At 46.0% G+C, this 17,270-nt stretch overlaps 1 protein-coding gene across 4 annotated transcripts in view; it reads left to right on the top strand.

The window, feature by feature from the left end:
- The window catches only part of ADCY3 (adenylate cyclase 3), a 92,032-nt gene that overhangs the window by 39,352 nt on the left and 35,410 nt on the right, over positions 1-17,270 (top strand). For all 4 annotated transcript variants that reach the window (XM_055089070.1, XM_028496975.2, XM_055089069.1 and 1 more), the window contains exon 3: positions 1,798-1,947. In XM_055089070.1, the coding sequence (XP_054945045.1) occupies positions 1,798-1,947 (150 nt within the window). The remainder of the gene's footprint in view (positions 1-1,797; positions 1,948-17,270) is intronic.

The following is a 17,270-nucleotide window of genomic DNA, read 5'->3' as shown; positions in this document are numbered from 1 at the left end:
TCAGGCTAGACTGGCTTTGAGACCCAGTGATCTGTGTGATTTGCTTTGACTCACTGAACATAAATGATAAATTGGCAGCTTTTCCAATCATCAGATGTTTAGTAAGTGGCCTGAGAACATACTCATACTGACCACTCCGATGGGAATGGGTTGTCATGGTCCAGAAGAAGGTGCAGGAGCCGTCCTACCGGACTTTGAAATGCCCTGCTTGCCCTGCAGGCGGTGTAGGCGATCAGGCTGCCCAGGCCCAAGAACACAGCTGGTTGTTAGTTGCTAGAACCAGCCATCTAAGCAGCTGTGAAATCTTCACCCAGTGATTTGATGACCAGCACCAAGACACGCCTCACCTACTAATCAATTCATTGCTCAGCGGGCCTTTGTGGAGTGCCCCCTGGGCTTAGACTGGTGCCCAGGTACAGACTCTTCCGGAAGCTTCTGCCGGGGGTGGTAGGTCCTCCTGGTTAGTTTCAACCGGCAGCCCTGATGAAACATTAAAAACAGTCAGAGGGATACAGCATAACCAAGAGTACCCAGGAAATTAATGTTAGAATTGACTTGCCTTATTGTCTATTAAACGATCTTGTTTCAACATCTAAAATTGACTTCCCTGCATTTTTCACCTACCCCAGAATTTATTATGTTCCGCTGGGCCAATCTTTTCTTCCCCTAGGGTCAGAAACTAAGAACTTCTGTCTCCCTTGCTGCCTCTCAACTTCCAGCTTCTGCTCCAGAAACCACACCCTTGGGAGGAGGGGTCTGTCCACCTCTGGCAGGACCTCAGGGAATCAAGGCAGGGAGTGTGGGAAAGCCTCAGGGGAGTGGGAGGCACCAGACCTGGAAACAGGCCTTGTTGGAGAAGCTTCATGGCCAGTGGTCTTGGAGAAGTGGGAGGAATTAGAACCTGGTCCAGTCCCAAATGGGGCCCAGTCAGGTCAAGGATCGGAGCCGGCAGCAGACAGTGCCAGGAAATCAGGTGTGGTTTGAATGTCAGGTCCATAGCCAAGGTTACCTCTGGCGGCCTGTGGGAGCGGGCTGGGGACCAAGGACACCTAGGCCAGCCTGCAGGGTGCCAGGGGTGGGGGAGCAGGTTCTTGATGCCCAAAGAAGCCCTTGGTGCCAATGCACTGAGCTCACCGGACAGACGTCAGATCCCACCTGCCTCTTCCCCTTCCTGTAGCTTCAGTTCTTCATGAGACCTGGATGTTGGTACTGGCCACCCTCTCACCTGCTGGCGGCTGGGGTTGGCTCAGGGGATGCATGTGAATCCCAGAAGCCTGTAGCCTGCGGCACACATGTTAAGCAGCATCGTGACAACTAAATCAGCCCAGGACCTCTTCTGGTCTCCTGTGACATTCCATATGATCTGCAGCTGTTAGGATTATACACCCCTGGCCCGTAGATCTGGGCTTGGTTCACTTCCCTCCCCAGCTAATCAGCACAGTACCTAAATGCGCCTACGAAGTAAGGGTGCAGTAAGTGGTGGTTGAACAAGTGAGTGAGTGAATAGATGAGTAGCAGGACTGCTCAGGCTTCACAGGTAGGCAGGATGGGCCAGCTTCCCTACCATGAAAAGGTGGAAGGGAGAACAGCAGTCCCCTCACTCATCCGTGGTGACGGGGCATGGTCTACTTCAGGGATCTGAATACCCCCTCGGGGTCAGAAGCTTTGCTGTGGACCTCCCTGGACAGTGGGCACCTTGCAGTTGGATTTTGGTCACCACTTGCCCACCACCTCCATCCTTCTCCTGAAGACATGCCTTGACCATTGTCCCTTCCTCTCTTCCTCCTCTGGATACAGATCCTGGCCAATGTCTTCCTGTACCTGTGCGCCATCGTTGTGGGCATCATGTCCTACCACATGGCGGACCGCAAGCACCGCAAGGCCTTCCTGGAGGCCCGCCAGTCGCTGGAGGTGAAGATGAACCTGGAGGAGCAGAGCCAGCAGCAGGTGAGGCTCTTTGGGGGCGGCCTTGGGGCAGTGCCGGCCTGGAGCCTGGGTTTGGGGCCTGTCGGAAGGGCGTGAACCCAGTTGCTGTGGGTACCCCAGGGCTCCACGTGCATTCTTTTTCTCTGGAGGCATCACTGTGTTATTCCTCTCCCCGCACCCTCTGCCACACCCCCCTGGGCAGATCGCTTACCGACTTTGTTCTCAGGGCTCCTCTCCCTGCGGTGGGGTGGGGTGCGGGTGGGAGAGCCATCCCCTGGCCTCGGGGACCCTTATGTGTGAAGTCTGTCAGCCCCTCACCCCTCCTCCCACAGGCTCAGGGCAATCTCCCCAACTGCCTTCTCCTGCTAAGTCATTTGTGAAGACCTAAAACTGAGCCCAACCCCTGGGGAGCCCACTGTTTACATTTTTCCATCAAGAGAAGTGCCTGCCTGCTGTCCCCTCTCTTTGTTTACTGGCTTTACTCCAGCCTGATCCACTGCAGAGACTCCCCGCTCTCGTGTGAGTCAGTCTTTTAAATAGTTTTTGGTCTGGATTCATCTCACATGCTTTTTGAAGGATTTCAGAAATTACATCCACCAATTTCCTGTTATCCATAGGTTGACTTGCCCTGAACAAACAAACTCAATAGGTTGAAAACATATGATTTCTCTGCTCTGGGAACCATGTCATTTTGTGTTCAGGTGGTGCTCTTTGCTCTGGGTTCAGTGGGTTCACTGAAATTGCTGTTTTCATAGACCCTGTGACCCAGGTGGGTGGGGCCTTAGTTTCGGGGGGCCCCACTGGTGGGCCTCCTGTTCTCTAGACAGTGCTATTTGAAGGCACACCCTGAGTCATTTAGCTGATGTGTCCTAGCTTTGTCTGTCCTGGGAGGTTCTTTCTCTGTTTACCAGAAGCTCCTGGGCTCGGCCTCGGACTCATCTCTTTCAGAAGACAGGCTTTAGAAGGGGAACCTTCCTACCTCTGTTGTGACAAAGGGCCCGTCATACTCGTCCCCTTCTCCTCGGCCCTGTATCCTGTGGTTACCGAGGAGCTGCTGCGGCTTGAACATATTTAAAGAATCCTCAGTAAAGCTTTACTGGCTTTATTGAGTTCCTTCAAAGCCATTCTTTAATTTCTGCTTTTTATACTGTCTTGGTTCTTGTTTGCATTTGATCTCTCAGAATGTGGAGGCAGCCCTCTGGGTTCTCTACATTTAAAAAAATGCATGTGTCACCACTGAGCTAGACTGGGGAGTTCTTTTTTATATAGTCTGTGCAGTTTTCAGCATACCCATCTGTGTTCATCTTGTCTGTCTCATAATGTATAATCCAGGACATCTTCAATTACGTTCAGTAGTGCTTGGTGGGAGCCTCCTGGTGTGGTGAGGAAGGCCCTGAGTCTCACCCTGGATCTGTTAGTCTCTGGGTGGATGATGTAGACAAGTTATCCACCCCATAGAGCCTCACTTCCCTCATCTGCGAAGTGGGGGTATTGATACTCCAAAGTAGAGATGTTGATACTCATCTTGCTGAGGGCCAGATGGGAAACACAGAAGTGCTTTGTAACCAGTAAAGCTGGAAACAGTAATGGTCAGGCTGAGGTACATAGGCCACAAGGCCCACTTTGTAATGCCCCTTTGGGCAGGATCAGTGCGGGGAGCCTGGGGTCTGGCCGAGAGAACCACCCCTGTGTGCTCCAGGCCTCCTGGACAGCATGGAGCAGCCACGGGGCACTGGCAGCCTGCCCAGGCCATGCTGCTGCTCCTGTGCGTTACCTGCTCAGACACTAGCCCAGGAGTGAGGGGTCCAGGGAGGCAGAAGGGAGGTGCAGGGGGAGGAGGGGCACAGACCGCATCCCCAGGCCTTGCTGGGCTACAGCAGGTGGCTGTAAATGTCCATCAAGTGGACTCAAGCCTGAATGTGACCTTGGGCTAGTTCCTTCTCCTCTTTGGGCCTCAGTTTCCCTATGTGTAAATAGTAGATGATAATAAATTTGGTGGTAACATGGGAGAATCTGTGTCAGTTCCTTTGAGAGTGAGAAAAGCATTATCACCATCAGGAGGGCTGGAATTCTGCCACCTGTGAGTTTCAATTTGCTATATTTTCCTTAGGAATTTTGTGACTATGGACATGAGAGCTCCTTGCCATTTTAACTTTCTTTCCGTGTCCTTGACAGGTTTGGGTATCATGGTTATGCCAGACTTTTTAATTGGAGAAATGTTCCCTCTTTCTAATCCCTGGAAAAGTTTAAGGAAGATTTAGGTTATTCCTTTAACGTTTAGAAGAATTCACTAGTGGAGCCCTATTGGGTCTGGAGTTTTCTTTATGAGAAGGTTGTTTCATCTAAAGATATCATGTTCTGCATTTCTTTTTGCATGAGTTTTGGAAAGTTTTTGTTTTTTTCAAGAACTTGTCCATTTCATCTAAGTTTTCAAATTTTTGACATAATGTTCATTATATTTTCTTTTTTTGTGTCATTGTGTATGGGATTTGTGTTCCTTTTTTCATTACTGATATTGGTAATTTGTGCCTTCTGTTTTTAAATTTTTTCTTAATTTGTCTTACTAAGGTTTATTAATGTTTTAGCCTTTTCAGTGAAACACGTTTTTGGTTCTTTTTGCATTTCTATAATTCATTAATTTATGCTTCTAACTTTGTATTTCCTTTCTTTGGGATTAATTTAGTGTTCTTTTTTACCTTCTTGAAATGGAACTGACATAGGTAATTTCCAGCATTTCTTTTCTGAAACATGTACTTATGCTATAGATTTCCCTCATTACAGTGCTTTAGCTTTATCCCGCAAGTTTTTTTTTGTTTTGTTTTGTTTTGTTTTGTTTTCGGCGGTACGCGGGCCTCTCACTGTTGTGGCCTCTCCCGTTGAGGAGCACAGGCTCCGGACGCACAGGCTCAGCGGCCATGGCTCACGGGCCCAGCTGCTCCGCGGCATGTGGGATCTTCCCGGACCGGGTCACGAACCCGTGTCCCCTGCATCAGCAGGCGGACTCTCAACCACTGCGCCACCAGGGAAGCCCTATCCCGCAAGTTTTGATATGTCGTATTCCTGTTGTCATTTAGTTCCGTTTTCTAAATTCTAAAATTTATATTTTCTAAATCCATTGAGATGCCTTTGATCCATGAGATATTTAGGAGTACACTAATTTCCAAATATCTGGGGAATGTTTAAAAGTTATCTTCTTATTATTGATCTTTAATTTCATTTGACTGCAGTCAGAGAATATGCTCTGTATGATTTTAGCCCTTTGAAATTTGTTAAACTTGATTTTTGACCTAGCATGTGATTGGTTTTGATGCACTTAAGAATAATGTATATTCTACAAAATGTATCAAAATGTCTTTCAAAAATGAAATAAGGTCAATAAGTGTCAATTAGGATTCATTTGCATCTACCCCAAATTATTTTTTGCCTCTTTGGTCACAATGCAAAGACCTCACAACACTTAAGTCCCCCTCCCCAATACTTTCTGGCCACTGTAATATATTTTATTGTATTATTTATTTATTTCAGGTTTTTAAAATATTGGGGTATAGATGATTTACAATATTTTGTTAGTTTCACATGTGCAGCATTGTGATTCGATTGTAATGTACTTTATGTAATTATGTAATTCGATTGTAATGTAATGTAATTCAACATATGTTTTAAGCCCCACAAAACAGTCTCATAAAGTTATATTATAGTCTTCTACAGTTAATATTCATTACCTACGTTTGCCCATATTTTACCCTCTCAGTTACACTCCATTTCTTCTTCATTGCTGTGCTTCCGTCTTCTTGAGGAATTCCTTTTAATATTGCTTTTCAAGTTGGTCTGTTGGCACTAAATTCTCTCCATTTCTAATTGCTAGAAGTGTGTTTATTTTGATTTCAATTTTGAAAGTCATTTTTTATCAGATATAGAATTTAAGGTTTCTGGATTTTTACTTTCTGCCCTTTGAAGGTGTCTTTCTCTTATCCTCGGGCTTCCAGCTGTAGGATATAGTGTTGCTCCTTTTGTTATTTATTTTTTGAAGTATAGTTGCTGTATAATATTATATAAGTTACAGATGTACAATATAGTGATTCACAATTTTTAAAGATTATACTCCATTTATAGTTATTATAAAGTATTGGCTATATTCCCCATGTTGTACAATAATACTGTTGCTCTTTTTAAACTAATGCATATTATTTTCCTCTGGTTGCTTTTACATTTTTTTTTTTTTGTCTTTGGTTTTAGTTTTGCCTAGGAGTTTTCTTTTGAAGTTACCCTGTTTTGTACTCAAAGAGCTTCTTGCATTGATGGCTTGATGAAAATTTTTAGCCAGTATCTTTTCGTAGCTTCTCCCTCATTCTGTCCTTTCCTTCTATGACTCTAGATATCTTTATTAGACATTTCTACCATGTTCCATAAATGTCTGGATCTTCCTTTTTTTCTTTCTGTGCTTCAGACTGAATATTTTTACTGACCTAACTTTCAGTTTACTAATCCTCTCTTCTGCTTTGTCAACTCCGTGGTTGAGCTCATCTCTTGAATCCTTAACTTCAGTATTGTACTTTTTTCAGTTCTAGAATTTCCATTTTATTTTATTTTATTTAAAAAATTTTTCCATTTGATTTTTAAAAATAGATTTGAGTGCTCTGGTTAAGTTCTCCGTTTTGTCATCTATTTTTAGAACCATATTAAACATTTACTTTGAAGTCTTTGACAACCATGGTATCGGAATACTTATGGGTCTGCTTTTCTCTCTTGACTTTTGGTCCTGTTTTATGGCATCCTGGACTTTTAATTAACACTGGATATTGTGTATGGAAAATAATAGCAGCCCTGAATGATGTTGTGTCTCTCCAGACAAGATTACTTTTCTTGCAGCAGATGGTTATAGTAGGGTTAGCTCAGATTGATCCCATGTGGGGGTGAGAAGACTTAAAGCTGGGTTCAGTGAGCTGGTCTGTTTCTGTTCTGTGCCTGCTCTTAGGAAATATCCCTTCAGGGGTCTTGACTGAAAGGGTGTCCTCCTCTTGAGGGACCCTGAATTCCTCAGCATTAAGAGACTGCCAAAACTATCCTTTCATTTTTAGCCTCCTGTCTGTCACTTTCTGCTTGGATTTTCGGTCTCTTGCCCCATACAGCTTAGGGATTGGCAAATGCCTCAAGGGGAGTAGTTGTAGAGGAAGTCAGGCTTACTTTTCTATGGTTCTCTTCTGTCCAGGATCTCACCCCTCTACTCTGCATTGGAATCCTTGTTCACCAGTTATTGTTTCTCCAGCCCCTCGGAAGCTCTAGCCATTGCTCTCTGTTCAGACTCTCAACCCTGGTCTCAAGGGAAACAGTGGCAGAGTGTGTTGGGCTCACTTAAATGTGTCTCTCTTCCCTCAGAGAGTTTGTGCCCTGAAGTCCTAGCTGTCTTGGTTGTTTCCTATTGCCTTCAGCTAGCTGTTCTTTTGTGTTTTATCCGGCTTTTATAGTTGTTCTTGGCTAAAGGGTGGTCTGATATAAACTCCTCTGTAAGAAGCAAGAGTTGGATGTTACTTAAAATATTTTAAAGTTTATTTCAGAGTAGCTAAAAGTGTACATATTATAAAATTACAAAGGTATGAAAAAAATTGTACCATGGAAAGTAAGTTTCCCTCTGTATATCATCCACTTTCCCATCCCTCAGACAACCACTGTCATCTCTGTTGTGTATCCTTTCAGAGCTATTCTGTTTCCAAATTGTTGTATATAGGCACACCTTGCTTTATTGCACTTCACTTTATTGATTGTGCTGTGCAGATATTGAATTTTTTTTTTAACAAATTGAAAGTTTGTGGCGGCAATTCCCTGGAAGTCCAGTGGTTAGGACTCTGTGCTTTCACTGCCGAGATCCCGAGTTCAATCGCTGGTTCGGGAACTAAGATCCCACAAGCCATGGTGTGGCCAAAAAAAAAAAAAAAAAAAAAAAAAAAGAAAAGGAAAAGAAAGTTTGTGGCAACCCTGAATCAAGCAAGTCTGTCAGCACCATTTTTTTCCAACAGCATTTGCTCATTTCATGTGTCTGGGCCCCATTTTGGTAATTCTCACAATATTTCAAACTTTTTCATTATCATTATATTTGTTGTGGTGATCTGTGATCAGTGATCTGTGATATTACTATTGTAATTGTTTTGGGGGACCACGAACTGCGCCCATATGATATGGCAAACTTAATAAATATGTGTGTTCTGACTGCTCCACTGACTGGCCATTCCCCCATCTCTCTCCCCCTCTCCTTGGGCGCCCTATTTTCTGAGATACAACAATATTGAAATCAGGCCAATTAATAACCCTACAATGACCTCTAAGTGTTCAAGTGAAAGGAAGAGTCACATATTTCTCACTTTAAATCAAGAGCTGGAAATGATTAGCTTTAGTGAGGAAGGCATGTCAAAAGCCAAGATAGGCCAGAAGCTAGGCCTCTTGCACCAGTTTGCCAAGTTGTAAATGCAAAGGAAAAGTTCTTGAAGGAAATTAAAAGTGCTACTTCAGTAAACACAAGAATGAAGAGAAAGCAAAAGAGTCTTATTGCTGATATGGAGAAAGTTTTAGTGCTCTGGATAGAAGAACAAACCAGCCACAACACTCCCTTGAGCCAAAGCCTAATCCAGAGCAAGACCCTAACTCTCTTCAGTTCTGTGAAGGCTGAGAGAGGTGAGGAAGCTGCAGAAGAAAAGACTGAAGCCAGCAGAGGTTGGTTCCTGAGGTCTAAGTTCTAAGGAAGAAGCCATCTCCATAACATGGAAATGCAAGATGAAGCAGCAAGTGCTGATGTAGAAGCTATAGCAAGTTATCTAGAAGATCTAGCTAAGATCATTAATGAAGGTGGCTACACTAAACAATGGGTTTTCAATGTAGATGAAACAGCCTTCTATTAGAAGAAGATGTCATCTAGGACTTTCATAGCTAGAGAGGAAAAGTCAATGCCTGACTCCAAAGCTTCAAAGAATGAGCTGACTTTCCTATTGGGGGCTAATGCAGCTGGTGACTTGAAATCAAAACCAATGCTTATTTACCGTTCTGAAAATCCTAGGGCCCTTAAGAATTATGCTAAGATTATGCTAATTATGCTGTTGAGACCTAATGCTCAGAAAAAAAGATTCCTTTCAAAATATTACTGCTCAGTGACAATGCACCTGGTCACCCAAGAACTCTGATGGAGATGGACAAGGAGATTACTGTTGTTTTCATACCTGCCAACATAACATCCATTCTGCAGCCCATGGATCAAGGAGTAATTTCAACTTGCAGGTCTCATTATTTAAGAAGTACATTTTGGAAGGCTATAGCTGCCATAGAGAGTGATTCCTCTGATAGATCTGGGCAAAGTAAATTGAGAACCTTCCAGAAAGGGTTCTTTATTCTAGATGCCATTAAGAACATTCGTGATTCATGTGAAGAGGTCAAACTATCAACATTAACAGGAGATTGGAAGAAGCTGATTCTAACCTTTGTGAATGACTGAGGGGTTCAAGACTTCAGTGGAGGAAGTAACTGCAGACGTGGTGAAAATAGCAAGAGAACTAGAATTAGAAGTGGAGGCTGGGACTTCCCTGGTGGCGCAGTGGTTAAGAATCCACCTGCCAATGCAGATGACACAGGTTGGAGCCCTGGTCTGGGAAGATCCCACATGCCGCGGAGCAACTAAGCCCCTGCACCACGGCTACTGAGCCTGTGTTCTAGAGCCCGCGAGCCACAACCGCCGAGCCCGTGTGCCACAACTACTGAAGCCCACGCGCCTAGAGCCCATGCTCCGCAACAAGAGAAGCCACCGCAACGAGAAGACTGCACCACAACAAAGAGCAGCCCCCGCTCGCTGCACTAGAGAAAGCCCGTGCGCAGCGACGAAGACCCAATGCAGCCAAAAATAAATAAATAAAATAAATCAATTTATTTAAAAAAAAAAAAAGAAGTGGAGGCTGAAGATGTGACTGAATTGCTGATGAAACTAATGGATGAAGTGTTGCTTCTTACGAATGAGCAAAGAGGATGGTTTCTTGAGGTAGGTTCTACTCCTGGTAAAGATGCTGTGAAGATTGTTGAAATGACATCAAAGAATTTAGAATATTACCTAAATTTAGTGCTAAAACAGCGGCAGGGTTTGAGAGGATTGACTCCAGTTCTGAAAGAAGTTTTACTGTTGGTAAAATGCCATCAAACAGCATTACTACAGAGAAACCATTCGTGAAAGGAAGCGTCCGTTGACGCTACAGACTTCGTTGCCGTCTAATTCTAAGACACTGCTACAGCTCCCGCCACCTTCCGCAGCTACCAGTGATCAGTCAGCAGCATCAACATCAAGGCAAGACCCTCCGCCAGCAAAAAGATCACGGCTCGCTGAAGGATTAGGAGATTGTTAACAATTTTTAGCAATGAAGCCTTTTTTAAAATTAAGATACATGGGCTTCCCTGGTGGCGCAGTCGTTGAGAGTCCGCCTGCCGATGCAGGGGACGCGGGTTCGCGCCCCGGTCCGCGAGGATCCCACGTGCCGCGGAGCGGCTGGGCCCGTGAGCCATGGCCGCTGGGCCTGCGCGTCCGGAGCCTGTGCTCCGCAACGGGAGAGGCCACGGCAGTGAGAGGCCCGCGTACCACCAAAAAAAAAAAAAAAAAAAAAAAAAAAATTAAGATACATACATTGTTTTTTGTTTGATATGCTATTGCACACTTAATAGACTACAGTATAGTGCAAACATAACTTTTATATGCACTGGGAAACCAAAAAAATTCACATATTCGCTTTATTGCAGTATTCGCTTTATCTCGATGTTAGGTTTATTGCAGTGTTCTGGAGCTGAACCCGCAGTATGTCTGAGGTGTGCCTGTACAGACTTTTCACACACGAATGGTAGTATGTTCACTCTTCTGCACTCCATCTATTCACCTAATCCCTTAGAGAGGGTTCTAAGTCCATGTTGCTATTGCCTCATGCTTTTTGTGACGGTGCTGTATTCCATTGTATAGAGGTAACATCATTTATTTAAAAGGGCTGCTGTAGGTAGACATTTAGGTTATTTCCAATTTTTTGCTACTGCAAACATTGCTGTAATAGACATCTTTATAGGGACACCATATTTTACGTGTACAAATATATCTGAAAACTCAAAACCTAGAAGTGGAATTGCTGGATCAAAGGGCATATGCATTTTTAAAATTTTATATATATATATATGTATATGTGTATATATATGTGTGTATGTGTATACATATATGTGTGTGTATATATATATATGCCTATTTACTGTAAATAGGCATATATATATAATCTTCTGTAAAATATACAGAAGATAAAATTTACCATTTTAATCATTTTGAAGTGTATAAGTTCAGTGACATTAAGTACATTCACAACATTGTGCCGCCATCACCACTGTTCGTTTTCAGAGCCTTTTCATCATCCCAAACAGAAACTCTATACCCATTAAATATTAACTCCTCATCCTCCTCTCCCCCAGCCCCTGACAACCACTATTCTACTTTGTCTTTATGAATTTGACTGTCCTAGGTACCTCATATAAGTAGAATCCTACAATATTTGTCCTTTTGTGACTGGTTTATTTCACTTAGAATAATGTCTTCAAGGTTCATCCATGTTGTAGTATGTATCAGAATTTCATTCCTTTTTAAGTTTGAATAATAGGCCATTGTATGTATGTAACATGTTTTGTTTCTCCATTCATTTGTTGATGGGCTCCACCTTTTAGCTCTTGGGAATGATGCTGCCATGCACTATTGGTGTACAAGTATCTGTCTGAGTCCCAGCTTTCCAAGTCTTTGGGGTATAAAGCCAAGTGGAATTGCTGGGTCATATGGTGGTTCTGTATTTAACTGTTTGAGGAACCAGGCACGTGCGTTTTTGTTTTTGTTTTTTTTTTTTTTTCACGTGCGTTTTTAATGTTGATAAATATTACCAAATTGTCTCATAGAGGTTCAGACAATTTACACTCTTCCCAATAATGAATGAGAGTGGACTTAGGCACTTAAGTTTTCCTTGTTTATCTAGAAAAGACTTCTTTGCTTTTGGAACCCTGCAGCTCCCCCCCAGGGATGCCTATTTGAAAACCCCAGCTGCAGGGAACAGGCCCCAAGGCAGTGGTAACATCCTGTGAGCTGTTGCCTGCTGTTTCCTTATTTGGCTCAAGTCACAGCCAGGTAAACACAGGTTTGGAAGAGTTTCTTTTCTTTTTCAGTATACGTTGTATGATATTTGATCAAAATAGACAAGTATAAAGAAAAAATACTGATAGAGGCATATTCCTTCAAGTCTTTTTTCCTTCTTCTGTGTTTGAAGGAGTGTTAACGCTGATTATAAAAGTAACATCTTATTCTCAGATGTAGCAGTTCAGAACCAGATATTCAAGTCTTATGCCCATCTCGTGTGGTTATCATGGAAGCTCAGCGTAAAGGGTTTTTTAGCACAGTGCTAAAGAGTAGGCAGTGAACTGTCTACCATCATATTATTGTTGTTGGATACATTTTGAAGACACAGAGAAGTAGAATAAAACCTCCCATAATCCAGGGGTTACATTTAAAAATAATTTTTAAAAAATAGTGTGTTAAATTGGGTTCTCGGCGAGAAAAGGCTTTCAGGTTTGCTGGATTTTATTTTTTCCTTTGTTGAGGTGAACAACATATAACATAAAATTAACCACATTGTACCATTTAGTACGTGGCAATGGCCCCAGCCCAGGGGACGCTGGCTAAGGAGGAGCCACGAGGCAGGATGGGAGCCGGCTGGGGCTGGTGCACGGTGTCCATGGTTCCAGTCGGGGCAGAGCTTGCTCCCGCCCCAGGCGTCGGGGCTGACGTGGCGAGTGGTGTGGGCTCTGGCCTGATTTTACATCCCAGGAATGTCAGCTCATGTGTCTCTGGAGCTGAGTGCAGGCCACTGGAGAGGTTACACACTCTCATTTCACTTTCCTCCTGCGAAAGCCCCTCGTGAGACTAAAAATGAGATAATAGATGTGAAAACGCTTTGGAAAGGGCTGCAGAAAGTCCTAGTGGGAGAGGACACAGAAGCTGGTTTGGCCACCTATGTACTCACATTTGTTTAAATGCCTTTTTTAAAAGTTCCCAATTTGCAGGGGAGACCTCCTTTCAGAATTTAGTTCTCAGGGTCCGTGTCTCACTTTTTCTTCTGTCGGCAGCGAGTGTTTATCTTGTCTTCTAAACTGCTTTGGGAGGAGGCACTGTGTGTGGCCTCCAGCCGTCACTCTCCTCTCTGGCGTCAGGAGCCCACCCCAGTCCTCTGGTTCTGTCCTCTTTGCTGCTGTCACCTGGGAGGTTGGGCTCTCCTTTGCTCAGATGACCAGCCTCCTGCTGACGGCGGGTGACGCCTGGTGGGTGGGCTGTTGGCCTCGTCCCTGGCAGGTGCTCAGCTTGTCTCCTCTGCCGGGAGGGACGGGACCTCATGGAGCTGAGGCTCTGTGAGCGTGGCCCTGGCAGGCGAGGGCTCTCGTTGCATTGCCGAGCGCATCTGGCACTTTAGGCCGTCCGCTGGCATTGACCACAGGGTGGTCCGGGTGGACTTCAGGCCTGTCTCCAGCTTCTCCTCAGCTCCACGGGCCTGTTAGGGTCGAGCAGGAGGCCCAGAGGAAGGAGCTGGAGTTGTTTTTCTTTATTCCCACGTGACCATAACTCGAGGGTTTAGTTGGGGACCTTGAGGGTTGCTGAGTGCCCCGACTGCCACGTGACAACTGCAGGCACCCAGGAAATCCCCCCGTACACACCCGTCGCCAGGAACAAACTCTAGGCTTCTGAGCCTTTCTGAAGCACATACTCGGAATTACTTCCCAGGGAGTGGGAGGTGGGTGGAGGAGGATGTGGGGGAGGGTGGAGGGATGATGGGGACACGGCAGGCTTGCACTCCCTTGGGATCACGTTCCGTTAGGAAACCAACCTGGTCCTCATCTGGGGAGGAGAGCTGCCCTTGGTCCCCACCCTCCTGGGGGAGGAAGCTGCGGCCGGGCGTCTGGGGGAGAGCCCAAGGCTGCCTGTGCGGGGTTCTAGGCCAGAAAACCATCCACCGCCACCCGTGCCCACCTAGGGCCAGGGGTCAGATCACCTTCTTCCATGGTGCCTGGGGGAACTCGGTGTGGGTGAGCGCTGGGGGCCCTCACCTCTGGGGGGACGCAGACAGAGCAGTCGCTTCTGCCTCTCCTGCTACTCCAACCCAAGGCCCAGAGCACCTTTGACTAGGGGTGGTGTTTCTTCTTTGTGCAGGAGTGTTTCCCTGGGTGGGTGACCTTCTGCTCTTGAGCAGGTCACCCCTTTATCGCGAGGCTCAGACTTGTCTGGTAAGAGAAGCTTGGGAGTGGGACTGCTGCCATTTCAAAAGCTCAGTTTCTGGTCTTTCTGAAGGTCTCTGACCTCTGGCCAAGCCTGCCTCACTGTTGCCTTCAAGACCTTTAGCCGTGAGGATAAGGTGTAGAGTGACCTCAGCCTCAGTTGGTGGGGAGAGGGGAGTCAGAGTGACAGAGACAGGGAGATGAGGGGGAGCCACTGCCTCCTAGCCTGGGGGTGGGTGTCTAGGGTCAGCCCTCGAAGCGCCAGCTGTTGTCCTGGCAACAGTGGGGCTGGGGACCTGCCTCCTGTGTCACTGCACGTCATCGCAGCTGATGGAGGCGGGGCAAACCCACCGTTTACTTGACGGGAACCGTGGAGGAAACCCCCTGATAGCAGCCTCCAAAGATGCTTGTTGTCTTAACTGCTTCACAGAACCACTCACGAGTAGTTTTTAGTTTTTAGTGTAGCCTTGAAGGCCTCTTGGTTTGAGAAAAGCCAGAAGGTGAATTTCCCACGGTGTGAAGTGGGCATTAGTGCTTCTGTCGGTTCCAGCTCTCACCTCTTGGATTTCCCAGAAGGTTCTTCATGCTGACATTCCAGGATTTAGCAGAACAAGCCCATGTGAGGTGATGCACGTGATGAGCACACAGAGGACAGGCTGGTCTAAGGCCGCGGAGGGCCCCTGCCGGTGGGGGGACATTTGCTGGGTCAGGGGGACTGGGCGCTGGTGGTGCTGCTAGAGCATGGCCCGTGTCTGGGCTGTGGCCTCCGCGCTGGGCCCCTGCCGGGCTCTGGAGGGTCCTGGGCCCCGAGACGTCCTCCAGCAGTGTTCTCTCCACACAGTCGTAGAGTCTGTGGTCCGGTCTGGTCCGGGCTGTGGTGCGTCCCCACCTTTATCTGGCTGTAGAGATGAAGTTTTTTTTAGTAATAGGAATAGTCTTTGTTGTTGTTGTTGTTGTTGTTTTTTAACAATGACTTCTGCCCAGTCTTGAGCTGAGTTTTTACTGAATTATCTCATTTAATCATCGCGACAAAACCGAGAAGGGGAGTTGGCCCTCCCTCCCGGTGAGGGCCTCTATTTGGGAGATCTGCTGATGAGGAGAATGAGGAGAGTGGTCCCCAGACTACATCTGGCCTGTCAGTTTCTGTTTTGTTTGACCTGCCCAGAGCTGCAAAAATTTCTAATACTTAAAAATTTGGACATTCTATATAAAAACTTGTATTTCTGACTGCCTTGAGAAATGGAAATGTCTGACAACACAGGGTACAGAGTGAAGCTTGCATTCACATCCGAGCCAGGCCACTTACTTGCCCCATGACCCTGAGCCAATTACTTATGCCCTTTGAACCCCCATTTCTCTGTCTGTGAAATGGGAACAGAATAGGATTGTCAGACTGTCTAAAAGAGAGGATTCAACCCACAAATATTTGAGGCACACTTCTAGACACTGGGGATACAGTTGTGAACAGAGCAGATTCTAGTGTGGGAGACAGTCATTAAACAAATGCTGTGTTAGCAAGTAGGACAGGCAGTGGAGAAAAACAAAGCAGGGGAAGGAGCATAGAGCCTGCCAGAAGTGAAGGGAGGTTGCTGTTTAATATCATGTGGCCAGAGAAGGCTTTCCGATAAGATGAGATTGGAGCAGAGACCTGAAGGCAGTGAGGGTGTGAGCCATGCAGTGATCAGAGAAATGAGCAGTAAGTGCAAAGGCCCTGTGGTATGTTCATAGGATGTCAAGGTGGTCAGTGCAGATGGAGCAGAAGTGAGGGGACGAGAGGTAGGAGGTGAGGCAGAGAGGTGATGGGGGCCAGATTCTACAGGGCCTCGTTAGGACCTTGGCTTTTCCCTTGAGGGAAATGGGAGACATTGGAGGATTGTAGGTTTTAAATGGATCAGTCTGGCTTATGGTGGAGAAGAGATAGCAGTGGAAGCAGGGAGACCAGTTAGAAGCATTGCAGTAATTTTGGTGAGAGAGGATAATGGCCCAGACCAGGATGGAGGTGATGAGGAGGACAGAGGATTCTGGGTATGTTTTGAAGGCAGAGCCAACAGGACTTAATGCTGGGTAGAACGGGAGATGAGAGAGTGGGAAGTCAATGATGGCTCTAAGGATTTTAGCCTGCAGGTGAGCTGCTGCTTTGGGTCCAGGGCAGAAGCAGGTGATGTGTGCTTCCATGGCAGACATAGTAGCAATCTTTTCCACTGATCACAGATGTGACCTCGGCATCCTTCTCAAAACAGTGCTCCAGGCAGCTGCTCTCTGTCCCTCCGAGTTGGACTTAATTGCTGCGGTAGTGTTCTAGAGCTGCATAGCCATTTGTGGCTATTTAAATTAAAATTAGCTAAAATTTTAAAAGTCAGTTCCTCAGGACTTCCCTGGTGGTCCAGTGGTTAAGACTCTACTCTCCCAATATAGGGATCCCAGGTTTGATCCCTGGACAGGGAACTAGATCCTGCATGCTGCAACTTAAAGATCCTGCATGCCGCAGCTAAAGATCCTACGTGCTGAAACAAAGACCTGGTGCAGCTAAGTAAATAAATAAATAAATACTAAAAACAACAACAACAACAACAAAAAAAGTCAGTTCCTCCATTGCACTGGCCACATTTTATGTGCTCAGTAGCTCCATGTGGCTGGTTCGTGGCTACCGTATTAGAGAACACAAATTACAGAGCATTTCCATGACTGTAGAAAGTGCTGTTCTAGAGGGTGATGGCTTGCCTCTCGGGCCACGTCTCCTAGTTGACAGCTCATTAACTCATCAGACCTCTAAGGAACACCCTCTTTGTGCCAAGCTGTCTTGGTGAGGGCTGCAGATGCCACACGTGTGGGCTGTCTTTGGGCCCAAAGGGCAGTCTCCTGAGATAGGGGTCACGTTGGCCCACAGTGGCCCATCTCTGGGGATTGCGCAGGAGCCAGGCAGGTGACCAGCAGCTGTATTGCTCAGCCTCCCCTCTCCCACTCTAGCAGGGCAAGGGTTCTGGGCTGACCCTGGGTCTGTGTGGTTTCTGGGCTGTTCTCCCAACACTAAGATTGAATGTGGTCCT

The sequence above is a fragment of the Physeter macrocephalus genome, chromosome 12 (genome assembly GCF_002837175.3).
Source record: "Physeter macrocephalus isolate SW-GA chromosome 12, ASM283717v5, whole genome shotgun sequence".
Taxonomy (NCBI): Eukaryota; Metazoa; Chordata; class Mammalia; order Artiodactyla; family Physeteridae; genus Physeter; species Physeter macrocephalus.
Note: the sequence above shows the minus strand (reverse complement) of the source record. Positions and strands in the feature narration are given on the sequence as shown.